The sequence below is a fragment of the Phialemonium atrogriseum genome (assembly GCF_030411735.1).
Source record: "Phialemonium atrogriseum strain 8032-3 unplaced genomic scaffold QBC33scaffold_23, whole genome shotgun sequence".
In the NCBI taxonomy this organism is placed as follows: Eukaryota; Fungi; Ascomycota; class Sordariomycetes; order Cephalothecales; family Cephalothecaceae; genus Phialemonium; species Phialemonium atrogriseum.
The window spans coordinates 513,288-529,114 of record NW_026848160.1 but is presented as its reverse complement, the minus strand read 5'-3'; the positions used below and the strand labels follow the sequence as shown (position 1 = coordinate 529,114).

General features: G+C 58.6%; 5 protein-coding genes across 5 annotated transcripts; 3 read left to right on the top strand and 2 right to left on the bottom strand.

The window, feature by feature from the left end:
* Positions 1–200: 200 nt before the first annotated feature.
* QBC33DRAFT_546975 (MHYT domain-containingsignaling protein) lies at positions 201–3,025 on the top strand (the record flags this gene model as incomplete). Its single annotated transcript, XM_060428697.1, has 4 exons — positions 201–722; positions 789–974; positions 1,065–2,567; positions 2,636–3,025. Coding segments are annotated over 4 exons (2,418 nt in total), but the record flags the coding sequence as incomplete, so codon positions are not given.
* Positions 3,026–3,841: 816 nt separating this feature from the next.
* QBC33DRAFT_195809 (FMN-dependent dehydrogenase) lies at positions 3,842–6,074 on the top strand. Its single transcript, XM_060422542.1, has 4 exons — positions 3,842–4,046; positions 4,131–5,483; positions 5,588–5,661; positions 5,753–6,074. Exons 1-4 carry the CDS (start codon positions 4,019–4,021, stop codon positions 5,840–5,842), a joined length of 1,545 nt encoding a protein of 514 aa, XP_060280925.1. The 5' UTR covers positions 3,842–4,018; the 3' UTR covers positions 5,843–6,074.
* Positions 6,075–7,458: 1,384 nt separating this feature from the next.
* QBC33DRAFT_546965 (uncharacterized protein) lies at positions 7,459–9,251 on the top strand. Its single transcript, XM_060428696.1, has 4 exons — positions 7,459–7,821; positions 7,933–8,360; positions 8,421–8,545; positions 8,621–9,251. Exons 1-4 carry the CDS (start codon positions 7,679–7,681, stop codon positions 8,951–8,953), a joined length of 1,029 nt encoding a protein of 342 aa, XP_060280924.1. The 5' UTR covers positions 7,459–7,678; the 3' UTR covers positions 8,954–9,251.
* On the bottom strand, positions 9,116–10,744 carry QBC33DRAFT_196131 (uncharacterized protein). The gene is made up of 3 exons (XM_060422543.1): positions 10,550–10,744; positions 10,440–10,491; positions 9,116–10,380 (listed from the first exon to the last, which is right to left on the bottom strand). The coding sequence occupies exons 1-3, from the start codon at positions 10,616–10,618 to the stop codon at positions 9,593–9,595; spliced, it is 909 nt and encodes a 302-aa protein (XP_060280923.1). The 5' UTR covers positions 10,619–10,744; the 3' UTR covers positions 9,116–9,592.
* A 29-nt stretch (positions 10,745–10,773) lies between these two features.
* QBC33DRAFT_580294 (uncharacterized protein) lies at positions 10,774–15,363 on the bottom strand (the record flags this gene model as incomplete). Its single annotated transcript, XM_060431194.1, has 7 exons — positions 10,774–10,821; positions 12,386–12,452; positions 12,799–13,015; positions 13,095–14,683; positions 14,754–14,985; positions 15,142–15,212; positions 15,359–15,363. The coding sequence occupies 7 exons, from the start codon at positions 15,361–15,363 to the stop codon at positions 10,774–10,776; spliced, it is 2,229 nt and encodes a 742-aa protein (XP_060280922.1).
* Between the last annotated feature and the right edge of the window lie 464 nt (positions 15,364–15,827).

The following is a 15,827-nucleotide window of genomic DNA, read 5'->3' as shown; positions in this document are numbered from 1 at the left end:
ATCTGGACTCGGGTTCGACCCCGGGGCCTACCCCCCAGTCACTCTCTCACCAACCCCTTTCCCCCAGTCATGTACCACTGTCACTTCTTCCCCCCCCCCCCCCCCCCCCCCCCCCCCCCCCCCCCCCCCCCCCCGCCGCCGCCGGGGATGCTCAGTTATACTATATATATATATATATATATAAACCGGGCCGTATCAGACTAAAAACCGAACAGCACTTTATCGGCAACAAGGCTATCTTCATCGACAAGGGAGAAGACGAGCTGCATATTCTGTACTCGACAAGAACGACGGTCCTCTCGCTATTCCTACCCATCCTCGTCCTGCTGCTGGCCTTCCTCGCCGTAACTACCAACGACCGCGTGCAATGGTGGCGGATCGGCCTGTCCGGGTTCCTCTCGGGCAGCGCCATCTGCGGCATGCACTACCTCGGCAACGCGTCCATCGAGAACTACCGGTGCGAGTACGCCGTCGCCAACATCGTCGGCGCGGCCGTGATCGCCGTCGCCGCGTGCACGATAGCCCTGTCGCTGTTCTTCGTCATGCAGGCCGCCTGGACCATCTCGTGGTGGCGGAAGATTGCGTGCGCCATGCTGCTCGCCGGCGCCGTGTCCGGCATGCACTGGTGTGCCGCCGTCGGGACCAAGTACCGGTTGCTGCACCTCTCCACCGGCCTCGCCGGCATATCCCGCGAGACGACCATCATCGTGGTGATATGTCTGGTCAGTTACCCCCCCTCCCTGTCATATCCGCAGGCCGAAAGGTGTTGATCCTAACCCCCGAGATAGTCTGTTGCGGCGTGTATCATCTTGGTTGCCAGTGTCATCTACTCTGCTCGGGCCCGGCTTCGCTATGCTACAAAGGCACAACTGATAGTTCTCGCTACAGCCGTGTTTGACAAGCGAGGCAGAATCTTGGTCAATCAGGACGGCCTGCTCCCTAGCGAGGTCATCACCGACACGATCATCCAGAAGGTTATTATTAACACTCCCAGAGAGAGAGAAAAGGGGACTTTTGCCCCTCGGCGGTTCCTGAGACTGACATGTTTGCAATTCATGACATAGTCAAGCAATGACGTCTTCGGCACCACGCACCCGCTCTTCCACTGGATGTTCCGCGCATCCCGGAATTGGCCGAGCATTGTGAATTTCCTCGACGGCATGGCAAGCCACGTAGCCCATCTCCCGACCGTCAGTCGGGGTAACAGGACGCACCTCACGTTGACCGGCACGGACGGTCAGATGGCCGAGAACTACGACCTCATCCTGCGCGAGCGCTTCTGCCTCGCCGCCGCGGCACTCGCATCCAAGACCAACAACTCCTTGTCGGGTGCCGGTGTCCTGTGGGACGAGATCTTCCCAACCGGCGGCCCGGCGCTCTCGAGGAGAGCCGAGAAAGAGATCGACGAGGCCGAGAGGGGCGTGGGCAAGAGGCAGCAGGAGTACGGCCGGGGATCTCTCATGTTCCTGGTGCGCCATGTCGACAACGAGCGCGTCGCGCAGAACCTCGAGACCATCGGATACCGGTTCGTCGAGCAGCACCAGGTCGCGGGCATCATCCGCTCGAGCATGCAGATCAAGAGCGCCGACTTTGGCGAGAAGCTGGGCCACATGGCCGCGTACGCCGAGAACAAGGCCATGCTCGCCCCGGGAGTCCACGTCGGCATGTTCGCCGTCCGCGCCCGGCTGGACTACGGCGGCTTCGACGTCCTGGTCAACAAGGACCGCAGGAACGTCCTCCCGACCATCAGGCTGCCGACCGACCACCTCGAGCGGTGGCAGGCGGAGCTCCTCCGCCGCCTCGACGGCCTGAAGATGCCCGCCGTCCTGCAGCACCTGGACGACATGGCGGACGGCCCAGAATTAGAACGGCAATTTGCGTCCGAGCTGCACGACGCCATCACCGCTCTCAGAGACTTGCTCGAGGACGCCGTGTTCGAGGACGCGACGCTCATCTCAAAGGTCATGCAGGTGCCCTGCTCCGCCGTGAGCGGCAACTCGCGGCCCCTCGCGTCGCTCATCGCGTTCAGGCTCGTCCTCGGCATCCACCACAGCGCCAACCGGGCCAAGTTCGACTTCAGCCCCCTCCAGCTGTTCAAGGTCCAGCAGCTCGTCGACCTGGGCTCGCAGCACCAAGTCGCCTTCTCTCACGCCGTGCACCGCGAGCTGTCGTCCGTCCTGGGCGCAAGGGCGCCACCTGCCGCGGCACCGACTGCGGCAATGACCGACCACCTCCACCTCAACCATCGCCAGGGCCGCATGGCAGCAGCCTTCCGGCGGGTGCCCCTGTTCGGCGGCAGGTCGCGGGCGGTGGCGGGCGGCCACCAGGCGGCGGGCAACTCCAAGCACATGTTTGCGACGAGCCAGGAGCGGCTGTCGGCCTCGTCGTTCAGCCACGGCGGCGACCAGAGCAGCTACGACGGGGACGCCAAGTCGCCGTCCTTCGACCGCGACGTGCCGCTCGAGAGCCTCAACAGCAACGGCAACAAGAAGCAGCAGCAGCAGCAGTTCGGCGGCATCATGGTATCGCAGCAGATCACCGTCAATGTCGACCGGGCTGGCCACTCTGTAAGCCGGGCACAACTGCCCCTCCCCCCGAGAGCATGGCATTGAAGATACTAACGGTGGGGACTTAGGAATACTCTAATAGCGTAAACGGCGGCAACGGAGATCGAGCCGAGAACGCCAGCGATGGCGCCGGGATGGATGGTTCTGCTTCGGGGTTGTCCAAGCTGTACACCGGACCCGAGGTTAGGGCCCTGGATGTCGAGGCGGAAAGGACGGAGGAGAAGTCGACGTTTGTGGATGAGCTCATCGCACTATGTATGAACCAGCAGCCGTAGCGGGCGGGATATAAGCATGCATGTAGATATAGAATCCGTGTATACTTTGTGTGTATCCTTGTATCGCCTCTTCTCTAGCGTTTGAGATCCCACCTCCTGCCCAATCCTCGCAACAGGAACCTTGAGGGCCTTGTAAGCTGGGATGACCAAGCACTCCGGGTTACGTAGAATGGAATTCAGGACTGATGGATGGATAGTGGTCGGCAACGGCATGTATGACTATACCAGGATTAGGGATGGTTGGACTACATCTGAAGGACATGATAACCTCAGACACAGCGATCATGGCCTTCAGATGTCCTCTTTGGTCATGGTGATCTCAGGCTCTTCTGTTTCACCCTCGACTGACTTGTCCCTCAAGAGTGTGGTGATTCGAGTCAATATATTAAAGTCAGAAGATCGCCGCCAGTGGAGGCGATAGGTCAAGTATCCGAAGTTTCGTTTGCACCATTACCAATCTCTCACTGTGGTAAAATGCCATAATTGGTCTTTTCTAACAACAACAGGTAGAATGATTCAGGATTGCAGTAGCGAGGGATGGAAGGACGGGGCACGCCGAGGGTGGTCGAAGAGAGGGTAGTATTATAACGCCAGAGAAGCCCACAGGCAAGCCAAACCCAAACCCTAGGCCCGAATTTAACAATGCCTTCACCAGATAATCAAGACGCTGTCAGTTTTGAGGCAGTGTGATGTTGTCCTGGAGAGAGTGAAAACTGAGCAGGGACCAACCCTCCAAATTCCCGTACCCTGATCACGTGTGCGGAACGATATTGCCCACGGTGGTGAAGAGATGTTGAAGATGTTTAGAGCACACTGGTGCATCCAATTGAAGAGATCTTTAACTCGAATATCCGTCCGTCAATAGAGCTTGATGGATACTTTAGCGTCGCTAGGTCCCGATTATATGCCGAACTTGCGGCATGATGTCCGGAGCGAAAGCGGAACCCCCGACCAATAGAAAGCCCCGCAAATGTCGATTGGCCAATCTAGTGTGGCCAGAAAAGCAGAGCCGACTCCGCTCGGGGCAAGTTCGCGCGAGATGCCGTCCGCTTTACCAAATCCATTAAAAGGATGGCTGGCAATTGGGGGCCGGAGGCCTTAAGGGTTTCCCCTCGCAACTGATACTCTCTCCCAACTTTTCTGAACCACGCTGGATGAGGCCCAGCAGCAAAAAAGATGTCCAAGGTCTACAGCGCTGAGGAGGGTAAGTAAATCTACCCAAGGAAGCAAAGGAGACACCGCCGCAAGGAAACGCACGCTGACTTCCTGTTTGCCCGTTGTTTCACAGTTGCCAAGCACACATCGCAAGAAAGTTGCTGGGTGATCCTATACGGGAATGTCTACGACGTGACCGAGTTTCTGCCCTCACACCCGGGCGGCTCCAGGATCATCCTGCAGCTCGCGGGCCGGGATGCCACCGAAGAGTACGACCCCATCCACCCGCCAGGAATCCTCGAGGAGAACCTCAAGCCCGAGGCGAAGCTGGGAACCGTCGACCCGGAGAGCCTGGCAAAGATGGAGAAGCAGAGGGAGGCAGAATCACAGTCACGGAAGCAGGCCAGCGGCAGCAGCAGCAGCAGCAGCAACGACGCCGAATCCGCCGCCGCCCCGCCGCCCCTACACATGCTCCTCAACCTAGACGAGATCGAGGCCGTCGCCAAGACGCAGGTCTCCAAGAAGTGCTGGGCCTACTACTTCTCTGCGTCGGACGACCTCTTCTCCAAGTCGTACAACAACGCCGTCTTCCGGTCGATCCTGCTGCGCCCGCGCGTCTTCGTCGACTGCACCTCTGCCTCGACGGCGACGACGCTGCTGGGCCGGCCCGTCGGCACGCCGCTGTACGTTGCGCCCGCGGCGATGGCGCGGCTGGCGCACCCGGACGGCGAGGCCGGGATCGCGCGGGGCATCTCGTCATTCGGCGGCATGCAGGTGGTCAGCAACAACGCGAGCATGACGCCCGAGCAGATCGTCGCGGACGCGGCCCCCGGCCAGGTCTTTGGCTGGCAGCTGTACGTGCAGACGGACCGGCTCAAGTCCGAGGCCATGCTGCGGCGCATCGGCGCCCTGCGCGAGCACTTCGCCTTCGTCGTGCTGACGCTCGACGCCCCCGTGCCCGGCAAGCGCGAGCTCGACGAGAAGAGCAACCTCGAGAGCCAGGAGGCCGTCCAGTCGGCCAGCAACGACAAGTCCGAGGCCGAGAGGCGGCCCGGCGGCGGCGGCGTCGGCCAGCAGCTGTTCTGGGGCACGGCCGCAGACCTCACCTGGCAGACCACGCTGCCCTGGCTGGCCGAGCACACCGACCTGCCCGTCGTGCTCAAGGGAGTGCAGACCCACGAGGACGCGTATCTGGCGGCGCAGTACGCGAGGCAGCACCCCGGCAGCCTCAAGGCCATCATCCTCTCGAACCACGGCGGCAGGGCGCTGGACACGGCGCCCCCCGCGATGCACACCCTCCTGGAGATCCGCAAGTACTGCCCCGAGGTGTTCGACTCGATCGAGGTGTGGATCGACGGCGGCGTCAAGCGCGGCACGGATGTGGTCAAGGCACTGTGTCTCGGGGCGAAGGCTGTCGGTGTTGGGAGGGCGGCGCTGTGGGGGCTCGGTGCCGGTGGCTGGCAGGGCGTCGAAAGGACGTATGAGAGTGAGTCTCTTCTTCTCGACTACATAGGATTCTCATATCCTCACTTATCACGCAATACTGGCGATGCCATTCGGGAAAAGACTTAAGGCTAACCCACGCGGCAGTCCTCCAGGGCGAAATCTTGACGTGTATGAAACTGCTCGGCGCGAAGACGGTGGCAGACCTGGGACCAAGATTGGTAAGAACCTCCCTGCCCCCCTCCCCCACTTCACATGCTGCCAACCGTGGCCGCTTCAGCCCACCGACTAATATCAATTTGCGATCTTCAGGTCAACGCTCGGATGCTCGAACGGGACATCTTCGACGGGGGAGCGGGCTTGGACAAGTCGGGGCTATGGACGCCTAGGCCCAAGCTATGACCTAGCCAAGGCTTTCTCGCCCATGGGGTGTTAACCCATTAGGTGTTGACCGTGATGTAGATCTGCGCGGGTTAGGTCCCCTGTCTGGGGAGGATTCGGGGTGCAGCATGCCAAGCTGGCGGGGAAGCCGAGGTTGGGCTCCGCAACAGAGAAGCACGTGGTATGAGGAAGGCTCAAGATCTTCTGTCAAGTCCCTTTTCTTTGCGTAAGGGCATGTATTTATGGAAAGAATCGGCAGTGTGTCGATGAATTCCATCCCCTTTGGATTATTAGTATTTTGTCATGTATCTGCTCTAGAGAATCCACGGCATGGAGGCTTTATCTCCACCCCGGCTGGCGTCCCTGATTCGAGAATATCGGCTCGTATTGGCGGGGGAAACCCCTAAATTGGATGCCTCCAGGGCCTCACCCCCGGGTTCAATATTCATCTGATCTGATCATGGGCAGTCTTGGCCTTGGCTGAGATGGGATGTAAGACGGCAACAAGGTTAACCCTAACCCCCAAGCTCCCTTTTCCTACCGACATAGTATGTGTCCAACCCCTGTGTGCTATTTCCGCCCGTTTCAAGGCGGATCGATCAATGGGATCGTTAAGCCGCACGATTTGCCAAGCGGGTATTTTGCTGTGATTGGTTTGTGTCGTGAATGAGTGTGGGATCAAGCCAGGAAGGCGCGGCTGGGCCATTGGATTAAAAACACTGCTCCGTATTTTACGGTGAAACAACCCTGCCTGCCTTCCAAATCTCCGAACTGGAGCCGACAGGTATCAGTTGAGACCTGCCACCGCCACTACATGCTGCATATGGCTATACGCCGCCTGACAGGCCAATGAAGTGACCTTTTCAATCTATCATGGTCTCGAGTATAATCAGAAGAGGCGGAAAGGAGTAAGCAGGAGGCAGGCACTGGCAGGGTGGTTGGAATTCGTGATAAGCCTCGGTGCTACCAAGTCGGTCGCAGGCGATGGAGTGGCAATCTTTCTTGCAAGGGGTGAGAGGGGCAAACACGAACTAAAAGATTTCCATTTTTCTCCCGCAAGCTGCACAAAGTACTAGCTAGCACACGGACCGACCGACGACCTGTGTCATCCACCCCGTTGCCCAGCTTGTTTTTTCGACCTCCCCCTCATTGGCGATCCTGCAACGATCACCTCTCTATTGGCCAGTTTACAGCCCCCGACTGCGTTTTTCTGGCATGTGCTCATGCGATGCCGAGGATTCCCAAAGCAAGGCTAGTTCTTCCCCATACAGCCGTGCAGGGGGTTTACCAGGGTGGTAGTCGATCACCGGGCTTGCACTGCTGCCCGATGACATCCAACAAGGCAGGCGGGGCACCCTGGCTAGAAATTGTTTCGGTCACCTCCGCATCTGGCAGTCCAGTCCGGTGAGGCCATCCCAAAAGCCAATTTACGCACTCCACTCCCTAGTGTGTGGCCCGCACTAGCGGGTGCAGCCCGGAGATGGACCCGGGTTGGTTCGAGGGTCGAGCATCTCGAGCTCTGGATGGCTGTTGGCTAGGGTACTAGTAGTAGGTCTGCAGTTCGTCTGCGCAGGACTGGGCAAGGAAGAAAGAAGCAGCATGGTCGCATCGAGACCAATGCTACCATGGCCTAGTTAAATATAATCATCGGCCATTCCCACTCTCCCTACCCTTGTCCTACCACGGCTCCCTTTGTCTTACTCTCGTTCTCGTCCGCCGTCAACTCTCCAGCCACCAATCGCGACCTCTTCTCTTGCGCTGTGATCTGTGATCAACTTTCCCGAGGCGCATTGGGTTCTCGACGACTTGTCTAACACGTCATTGACTGGGCTGCCAACGGCAGAAACAGCAGCAACGATGGCAGAGGAAAAGCCCGTTGTCGCCCAGCAGGAGTATGGCACGCCGAGGAAGGGGGGCAAGGTCCGTCGCCATTGCGCCAGGTGGTGGTGGGTGCATCTGATCGTGTTCATCCTCATCGCCCTGCTGGTCGTGCTCTTGGTGTAAGTGCCTGCCTACCACCCGGCCAGCTAAACATCTCGGCCCGGGCTGTGTGCTCCTTCCGGGTGTAGCCATGACATGAGATATATCGCGTGCTCACACATGTCTCCCAGCATCTTCGTCGCCATTCCCAAGATCGCCCAGAAGAAGATCAACGAGGCGCAGCTGGCTGTCCAGGGGATCTTGATCACCAACACGCAGTCCGACAACTACACCATGGCCATCAACAGCACGATCCACGCCAGCAGCCCCGTGCACGCGACCATTTCCCCATTCAAGGGGCAGATGTACCTTGAGGATCTGGAGCCGCATACTCCCTTCGTCGAGCTCGACTTCCCCCAGACCACTTCCGACCCGGAGCAGCTGGTCAACACCACCCAGTTCGTCACCATCACCGACATGGACGCCTTCACAACCTTCAACAAGTTCCTCTTGACCAACGAGACCCTGCGCGTGACCCTTTCTGGGAAAACCCACGTCAAGGTCAAGGGCATCGCCAAGAAATTCAGCGTGAACTTCAAGAAGACGATTACCATGCCCGGTATGCTTGAGTGAACTCCCGGGTGAGGCCAAGCTCACATTACTGACGTTAAAAACGCAGGACTCCGGAACTTTGAGGGAACCACCGTCTCGGACACGACAATCTCATTGACGCCAGACGAGAACGGCGACAACTTCAAGGGCCTTGTCAACATCCCTAACCACTCCATTGTGAACTTCGAGATCGTGAGTATTTGCTATATCCCGTGCGCTGTTTCGTCGTGACAACCTCGTATTAACCCCCCTTCCCCCCCCATGCAGGGCAACGCCACCTTCCACAACTACCTCCTCGGCGAGGAGATCGGCACCGTCTTCGTCGACAACATGATCCTCCGGCCGGGCCTTAACAACACCTTCGCCATGCGCGCCAACATCAAGCAGGCCCCCGTGCTCACCGCGATGGGCAAGAAACCCTACTGCGACACCGGCATCCTCCCCTTCCAGATGCGCGGCAAGACGGTCCTGAACCACGGCCAGCCCCTGAGCTACTATGCCGACTCCCTCGCCAGCACCAACCAGACCGTCAACATCGACATTGCCACGCCCCTGAAGAAGGATCTCATGATGGACATCCCCTGCAGCAAGAACCAGTAAAGGGGAGGATACGTCCAGAAGTTGAGCGTATGGCTCGTTTGCCGTGGTTGGCTTGGATAGGAGATCCCGGCTGGGGAACGACGTTGGGTATGACGGCGGCACATGTGAATTCGTGCCGATTTGTGTATTTAGGTCCTATAATCTGTTCAAATGATACCACTTAGTGAATGTAACAGAATGAAGGCCAAAACCGCCCGGATGGATGCAATGTTTTACCACCGGTAGCCCAAGGAGGAGTGTGATTGTTCGAGTAGAGGAGATCCGGTAGAAAGGAACGCCCGTTCTTCAAAAGAGCCCCGTTACGCAACCGCTAGAGATGACATGGCCGTGGGTGGAATGGTCCATTTGGTCTCAACCGTGTCCCAAAAAGTGCCAGTGCTATTGAGGACCAACTTCTTCCTCTGATGAATTCAAGTCCCGTGCCCTGATTTACAGAGAAGTCGTGCGGGTATCGACGATTTCCAGTCCAGCCTCAGCAGCAAACCATACCGTACCATACGCCTTCACGCCCATGGATGCTTTCCCCATTTCTATTATCTTCAGACACCCCAAAAAGAGCCTCCAAGGTGGCCCCGAATAATCAACCCGAATCATTCACGGCAGCAGGTAGCACCAGGGAGATACCCGGGGCTCACCCCCTCAAGCATCAAACCTCGTCTTCCTCTTCCCCGTCACAGGCGCCACGCCCCCACCCGGCGTACCCCCCCTGGACCCCCCAGCCGGCACGAAATCCACCGCCTCACCCCTCCCCCTCTCCCTCTCCCGCTGCGCCCTCTCCTGCGCCCTCCTCAGCGGCGCCCTGGCCGCCCATGCGGGGAACGCGGCCGGATCCCAGACCCCCGCCGACAGCGTGGTGGCGTACTGCCCTGCCGCCAGCAGAACGCCCTCCCCATCCCCATCCCCATCCCCCGCGGCGGCCCCGACGCCCGCAAACCCGAGCAGCTTGTCCATCAGCGCCGGGTTGCGCAGCGCGCCGCTGCCCGCGAGCCGCGCGTTGAAGTGCGCCGGGGCCAGGTCGCCGCGCCGCCGCTTCATCTCCAAGAGGGTCTCGAGGCGGGCGTTGAGGGCGTCCAGGCTGGCGGGCCGCGGGGGCGACAGCGGGATGTCCATGTCGGGGACGGCGGGGAGGGTGAGGTCGCGGAGGAGGGCTCGGGCTGCCGAGGTGGGTGACCGTGGCGGGTCTTGCGGTTGCGCGTCTGGGTCTAGGTCCGCGTCCGGTTCTGGGAGGGGGGCAAGGGGTGTGGTGATGGCAGTGGTGGTGTTGGGGGTTGTCGTCGAAGATGTGGATGGTGGTAGGGAGGGGCCTAGGGCTGGGCCCATTACGGGCCCGAGTGCTGGCCCCGGCGCGGGGGCCAGTGCTGAACCTAGTGCCAAGCTCTTTTCTCTTGGTGGCTCTGTTGCTTTTGTGGAGGTTGATGATACAGGGGCTGCTCATATGTGTCAGTTCCGAAGAGAGCAAGTCCAATATGGAGCGGCAGGCACTCACCGGAGCCATGTTGTGGTTTCGCAACGGGCTTATTCTCAGCCGATGACGAGAGCTAACATCTTGTCCGTCAGTATTATGCTCTGTTTGCAAATGTCCCGGTCGTACCTTACCTGTGGTTGGGTTTCTTCACGGACATCCTCTTCCTCGTCACTGCTCTCGTATGCCACGAGGCCAGACATTTTTTGAATTAAATTCTTTCCAGATCCCTAGACCCCAACGATTTGTTTGTTTCAAGGAGTGTTATTTTCTCCAATTGACACACTCAGTGGTGATGTCGAGGTGAGGTGAATGGTTATCACGTGCAGAAACTGCCAGCCCCAAAATAATTAAGGCCTCAGGCAGCCATACAGCAAGGCAGCATCAGGACGCGAAGCTGTTGGAGCTTCAACCTCGTCTCAAGTGCCAGCCTTCCAGCTTACCAGGCCCTACGAAACTGACGAATACCGCCTCCATCGACGACCTGCCAATTTACATATTCCCTAGTCAACAGTCAACGATTCTACACCACTCACAAGAATCCTGATTCATCCGCGGTTCTCGCGTCTCTCACCTACAACCAGCCATGGATCACCGCCCACAAGCTTGGGGCCGTGTATGTCATCTGTTCCAGTCCAGCATCCCCAGCTGTCAATTCCGTCCTGTTCGACCTTTATCTAACGTTGAAAATCATCCTCTAGCCCAGAGACGACGTGTACGGTGCATACGATGCCTCCTATCTTAACGCCAGCGGCCCAAAACAGGCGACACAATCCCCCGTCGTCACCGGCACTTCAGTAATAGGCGTCAAGTTCAAGGACGGTGTTGTCATGGCCGCGGATAATCTGGGTAAGTCCCGTTGCTATTGCCGGCCTTCGCTGGCGCCCGCCTAGTTATCCTGCTTTCTCTCTCTCTCCAGTCCCCAATCCCAAGTCTCGCTATGGAGTCATCTTCCCCTAACCTCTCTGCTAACATCTTACCTTCTCCAGCCTCCTACGGCTCCCTCGCCCGCTTCACCGACGTTCCCCGCCTGCGAACCTTCGCAGGCACCTCGGTGGTCGGTTTCGGCGGCGACGTGAGCGACATGCAGTACCTCGACCGACACCTGACCGAGCTAGCCATCGACGAGGCCTACACCAACCCAGCCGACCCGTCCTCCTCCGCCGACGACGACGAAACCACCCCCGGCAGCCGCGGCGGCAGCACCCTCAACGCAGCCAACCTGCACAAGTACCTAACCCGCCTCTTCTACGCGCGCCGCAACAAGTTCGACCCGCTCTGGAACCAAGTCCTCGTCGCCGGCCTCGACGCCTCGGGGGCCCCCTACCTCGCCAGCGCCGACCTCCGCGGCACCGCCTTCGCCGCGCCCTCGCTGGCCACGGGCTTCGGCGCCATGCTGGCGCAGCCCATCCTCCGCCGCGCCGCGGGCACCGACGAGCAGGCTGCCTCGCTGTCGCGCGACGACGCCGTCGCCCTCGTCCGCGAGTGCATGCGCGTCCTCTTCTACCGCGACGCCCGCTCCCTCGACCGCTACAGCCTCGCTGTCGTCACCGCCGCCGGCGTCGAGTTGTCGGGCGACGAGACCCTCGGCAAGCAGAGCTGGGCCTTCGCCGAGAGGATCAGGGGTTATGGCACGCAGACTGTGTGAGGAAGGGAGGCGGTGTGTGTACATGCGGTAGGGGGAGGTGAGGTGGCAGTCCGGTGGATTTTCCGTTGCCGGGAGGACGGTGGTGGTGGTGGCGGTGGTGACCTGCTTTTGCTCAAGGCAGGGCAGGGAAGGGAGAACGAATGGGGAGGGCCTTCCTGTACCAATGTTCCTCATTTCAAACACCCACCTTTCCGTCTAGGCGGGTAGTCGGGGTGGTTTCCCTACATCGAAGGAGGTACTAGCTTGGGACATACATAACACGACGGCTGGGAGCGAGATCATCGAGGTCTCGATACATGCATGGGAAGCGGAGACGTCCTACATGTGATAGAGCTGATAAAGGAGAGAATACTGGTTGTATCACTAGCAAAATCCGGATTTCATCCTTTCTACTTGGCAACAACCATTTCTCAGGTTTCTTGGTATATTCCTTCCTCTCTCCATGCCCTCCTCCCGTGACAAATGTGTGGGGGAACTCGTCTAAACCAATCCGGCATCCACCCACTATAGCAGGGCCAGTGTCCCGTCATATGAGAACCCCTGGTGGTCCTTGCGATTTGTTGAGATTACCTGCGCCTTCGCTGATTCCATAGCTTTTCTGTTGCGCACATACCAACAACTCCAGACCGCCCAGGTTTCCTATGCTAAATACTCGTACAAGGCAAAAGCAAATCGTCCCTTCTTGGCTTGCTGGATCCCCGCCTGCCGCCTCTCTTCAAGTCTTTCTGCCCTTACTCCACAGTAACCGACTTGGCCAGGTTCCGGGGGAAGTCGACGTTGAGACCCTCCATGACGGCGAGCCAGTAGGCAATGAGCTGCAGGGGAATCACGTTGAGGATGCCCTGGAGGCAGTCGACCGTCTTGGGGATCTCGATGGTCTCGGCCTGGCTAGTCTGGAACTCCTCGTCCGCTTTGTTGCAGATAACGATCGGCTTGCCACCGCGAGCAATGACTGTGCAGAGATAAATATTAGTATCAGAAGCGGAAAGGGGGTAGAGACAGTGAAGAGTATGTGGAAAACGATAACATACCTTGCTGGTAGGCATTCAGGCTCTTCGTGAAGATGTCGTCCCGGGTCAAGATCATGATGATGGGGAGGTTCTCGTCGACCAGCGCCAAGACACCATGCTTGAGCTCACCACTCATGACTGCCTCGCAATGAAGGTAGCTGATCTCCTTAATCTTGAGGGCACCCTCCAAAGCCGTGCTGAACTGAGATCCACGACCCAGCAGAAGCAGACTCTTCTGGTCCTTGAACGTCTTGGCGCACAGCTCCTTGATGCTCCGGTCCTGCTCGAGCACCTCCTTAATCTGGCTGGAGATGTTGCTGAGGCCATGCATGATCTCCTCGCGCCGCTTCTGCTTGCTCGCGCGATCCTCGCTCAGAGAGAGTGCGAACATGACCATGGCAATGAACTGCGATGTGTACGCCTTGGTCGAGGCAACGCCGATCTCGGGCCCGGCGTTGACGTGCACACCACAGTGTGTCAGCAGAGAAATAGACGAGCCGACGACGTTAACGATACCGACAGTCAGGGCCCCCCGCTCCAAGCAGTAGCGCAGTGCCATGAGGGAGTCGGCCGTCTCGCCGGATTGGGAGACGAAAACGCAAGTGTCGTCGCGGAAGACGGGCGCTTGCCGGTCGAGGAAGTCGGAAGCAAGCTCGACGGCGATGGGGATTTCGGCGAGCTCCTCGAAGATTCCCCGGACAGCCATGCACGAGTGGTACGATGTACCGCAGGCAATGAAGATGATGCGCCGGCAGCGGCGGATTGTCGCAATGTAGCTGCGGAGGCCACCGAGGGTAACCTTCTGGTTCTCGATGTCGAGGCGGCCACGCATCGTGTTGACGACCGACTCGGGCTGCTCGAAGATCTCCTTCTGCATGAAGTGGTCGAATTTGCCCTTCATGATCTCCTGCAGCTCCAGCTCGAGGGTCTGGATGGCCCTGACGTTGCTGCTGCCGTCGGCCTTCTTCAGGCGGTGGATGTTGAGGGAGCCCTCGTGGATGTGGGCAATGTCATCATCCTCCAGGTACATAACCTTTTTGGTGTGCTCGACAATGGCGGATGGGTCGGAGGACAGGAAGAACTCGGTGGGCATGGGCATGCCATCGTCGGTCATGAAGGCGCGGGATTGTGAGCGGTGGAGCAGCGACTTGTCAGCAGCTCCGAGCAGTCCATTCGGGGTGAGGAGGCTGCTACCGCCGGCTCCAGGCGACTTCTTCAGGGCAACATTCTGCGACGCCGTCTCGGCGGGCAAAGGGTTGTTCTCGTCTGCGTACTCGACGTCGACGAAATCAACCTTCATGCGCTTCTGTGTCTTAACACCAATAACCAGGGGAGAACCCTTGCGGGCAGCGATCACCTCGTGGGGGTAGTGGACGCTTTTGATCAGAAGCCCATAGGCGCCCTCAAGCTCGGTGATGACCGCCTTGGCGAGGTCGGTGAAGCCGATCTGCGGGTGCTGGTCGTGGATGTATTTGGCCAGCTTTGCGATGCACTCGGTATCGGTGTCGGTCTCAAACTTGAAGCCCTTGCTCTGCAGGAGCGTCTTCAGTTCCTTGTAGTTTGTGATAATTCCATTGTGCACAATGGAGAATTCCCAGTTCGGGTCAGATCTAGAAGTCGGATGCCTGCATCAGCACCGTACCAGAATGGAGCTCCTCAACACACAGCACACAAACATACCTGTGGGGATGGCAGTTCAGGCGAGAAGGGGGCCCGTGGGTGGCCCATCGCGTGTGAGCAATTCCGCAGTGTGAATCGAAGATCTTGGTGAGGTCGACATCGGACTCGTCGATGAGCTGCTTCAGCTTGGCGACCTTGCCAACTTCCTTGAAGGCAAAGACCTCATTCTTCTTGTCCCCGTCAACAGCCAGGCCAGCTGAGTCGTATCCACGGTATTCGAGGCGGGAGAGGCCTAGATTTGAAGAAACACACGTGTTAGCGGGTTGCTGCTGCAATCTGCAATGTCAAGTTTCGGCTCTTCAAGGTCACCGTTCAACCCCCCCCCCCTTCCGGGGTGTTTCCGTTTGTCTTTGCTTTCCCTCCAACAGAGCGAACCCAACGAACGTACCATTAACCAGTGTGTCTAGAATGAACTTCCTGTCCTTCTCCACCAGGTAATTGATGTAGCCGAAAATGCCACTACAGGAAAGAAACAGTTGTCAGCTTCTTGGTTCCAAATAGCCCAGCTGTGGTTGCGATGGTGTCCAGAGAGTTTCCATTCCAGGCCGCTGGCTAGTTGCTCAGGGGCAGGGGCGGGACACGTAAAGGGTGGGGGGTAAGCTTACCACATGTTGTCAGATCAAACGGCTGAACAGGTCTGGGGCGGAATCAGAGGGAATTCGGTGGTTGAGAAGAGTAAAGAATAGGTTGTCAATGGGGGGACCAGTCGTGCAAAATGTGAGAGAGAGACGAGGAGGAAGTGAGAGTGAGGAGGGAGAGGAAGTGAGAGAGAGAGGGCTGGCGCTTTTAAATGTCAAGCGTCGTTAGAGAAGGTAGGAGAAGGCTGAGGGCTGCTGCTGTGCCGTTGCTGTGGACGAAGATCCAGGTCGAGACCCCAGCTTTCTTTATGGCTGAAAGGGAGAAAGGGCAGGCTCGGTAGGTCCAGGGTACCTGTGGCTAAAGCAGCAGGGATGGGTTGCAGGGGGGACTTGCATTAGTGGCAGGAGCTGCCACCACGAATAAACAGGATGCGTTCGGGTGTTGTGTGGTGGGAGAGGGGGGACAAATGGTGGGGTCTTGGCGTCTTTCTAGTGC

Bases quoted from the DNA above. Each gene is read 5' to 3' on its own strand.
- QBC33DRAFT_195809 (XM_060422542.1), top strand. From the start codon at position 4,019: ATGTCCAAGGTCTACAGCGCTGAGGAGG. The intron at 5,484-5,587 runs GTGAGTCTCTTC...CCCACGCGGCAG, and splicing joins CGTCGAAAGGACGTATGAGA to TCCTCCAGGGCGAAATCTTG. The intron at 5,662-5,752 runs GTAAGAACCTCC...TGCGATCTTCAG, and splicing joins CAGACCTGGGACCAAGATTG to GTCAACGCTCGGATGCTCGA.
- QBC33DRAFT_546965 (XM_060428696.1), top strand. From the start codon at position 7,679: ATGGCAGAGGAAAAGCCCGTTGTCGCCCAGCAGGAGTATGGCACGCCG. The intron at 7,822-7,932 runs GTAAGTGCCTGC...CATGTCTCCCAG, and splicing joins CTGCTGGTCGTGCTCTTGGT to CATCTTCGTCGCCATTCCCA. The intron at 8,361-8,420 runs GTATGCTTGAGT...TTAAAAACGCAG, and splicing joins GAAGACGATTACCATGCCCG to GACTCCGGAACTTTGAGGGA.
- QBC33DRAFT_196131 (XM_060422543.1), bottom strand. From the start codon at position 10,618: ATGTCTGGCCTCGTGGCATACGAGAGCAGTGACGAGGAAGAGGATGTC. The intron at 10,492-10,549 runs GTAAGGTACGAC...ACAAGATGTTAG, and splicing joins GTGAAGAAACCCAACCACAG to CTCTCGTCATCGGCTGAGAA. The intron at 10,381-10,439 runs GTGAGTGCCTGC...ACATATGAGCAG, and splicing joins GAAACCACAACATGGCTCCG to CCCCTGTATCATCAACCTCC.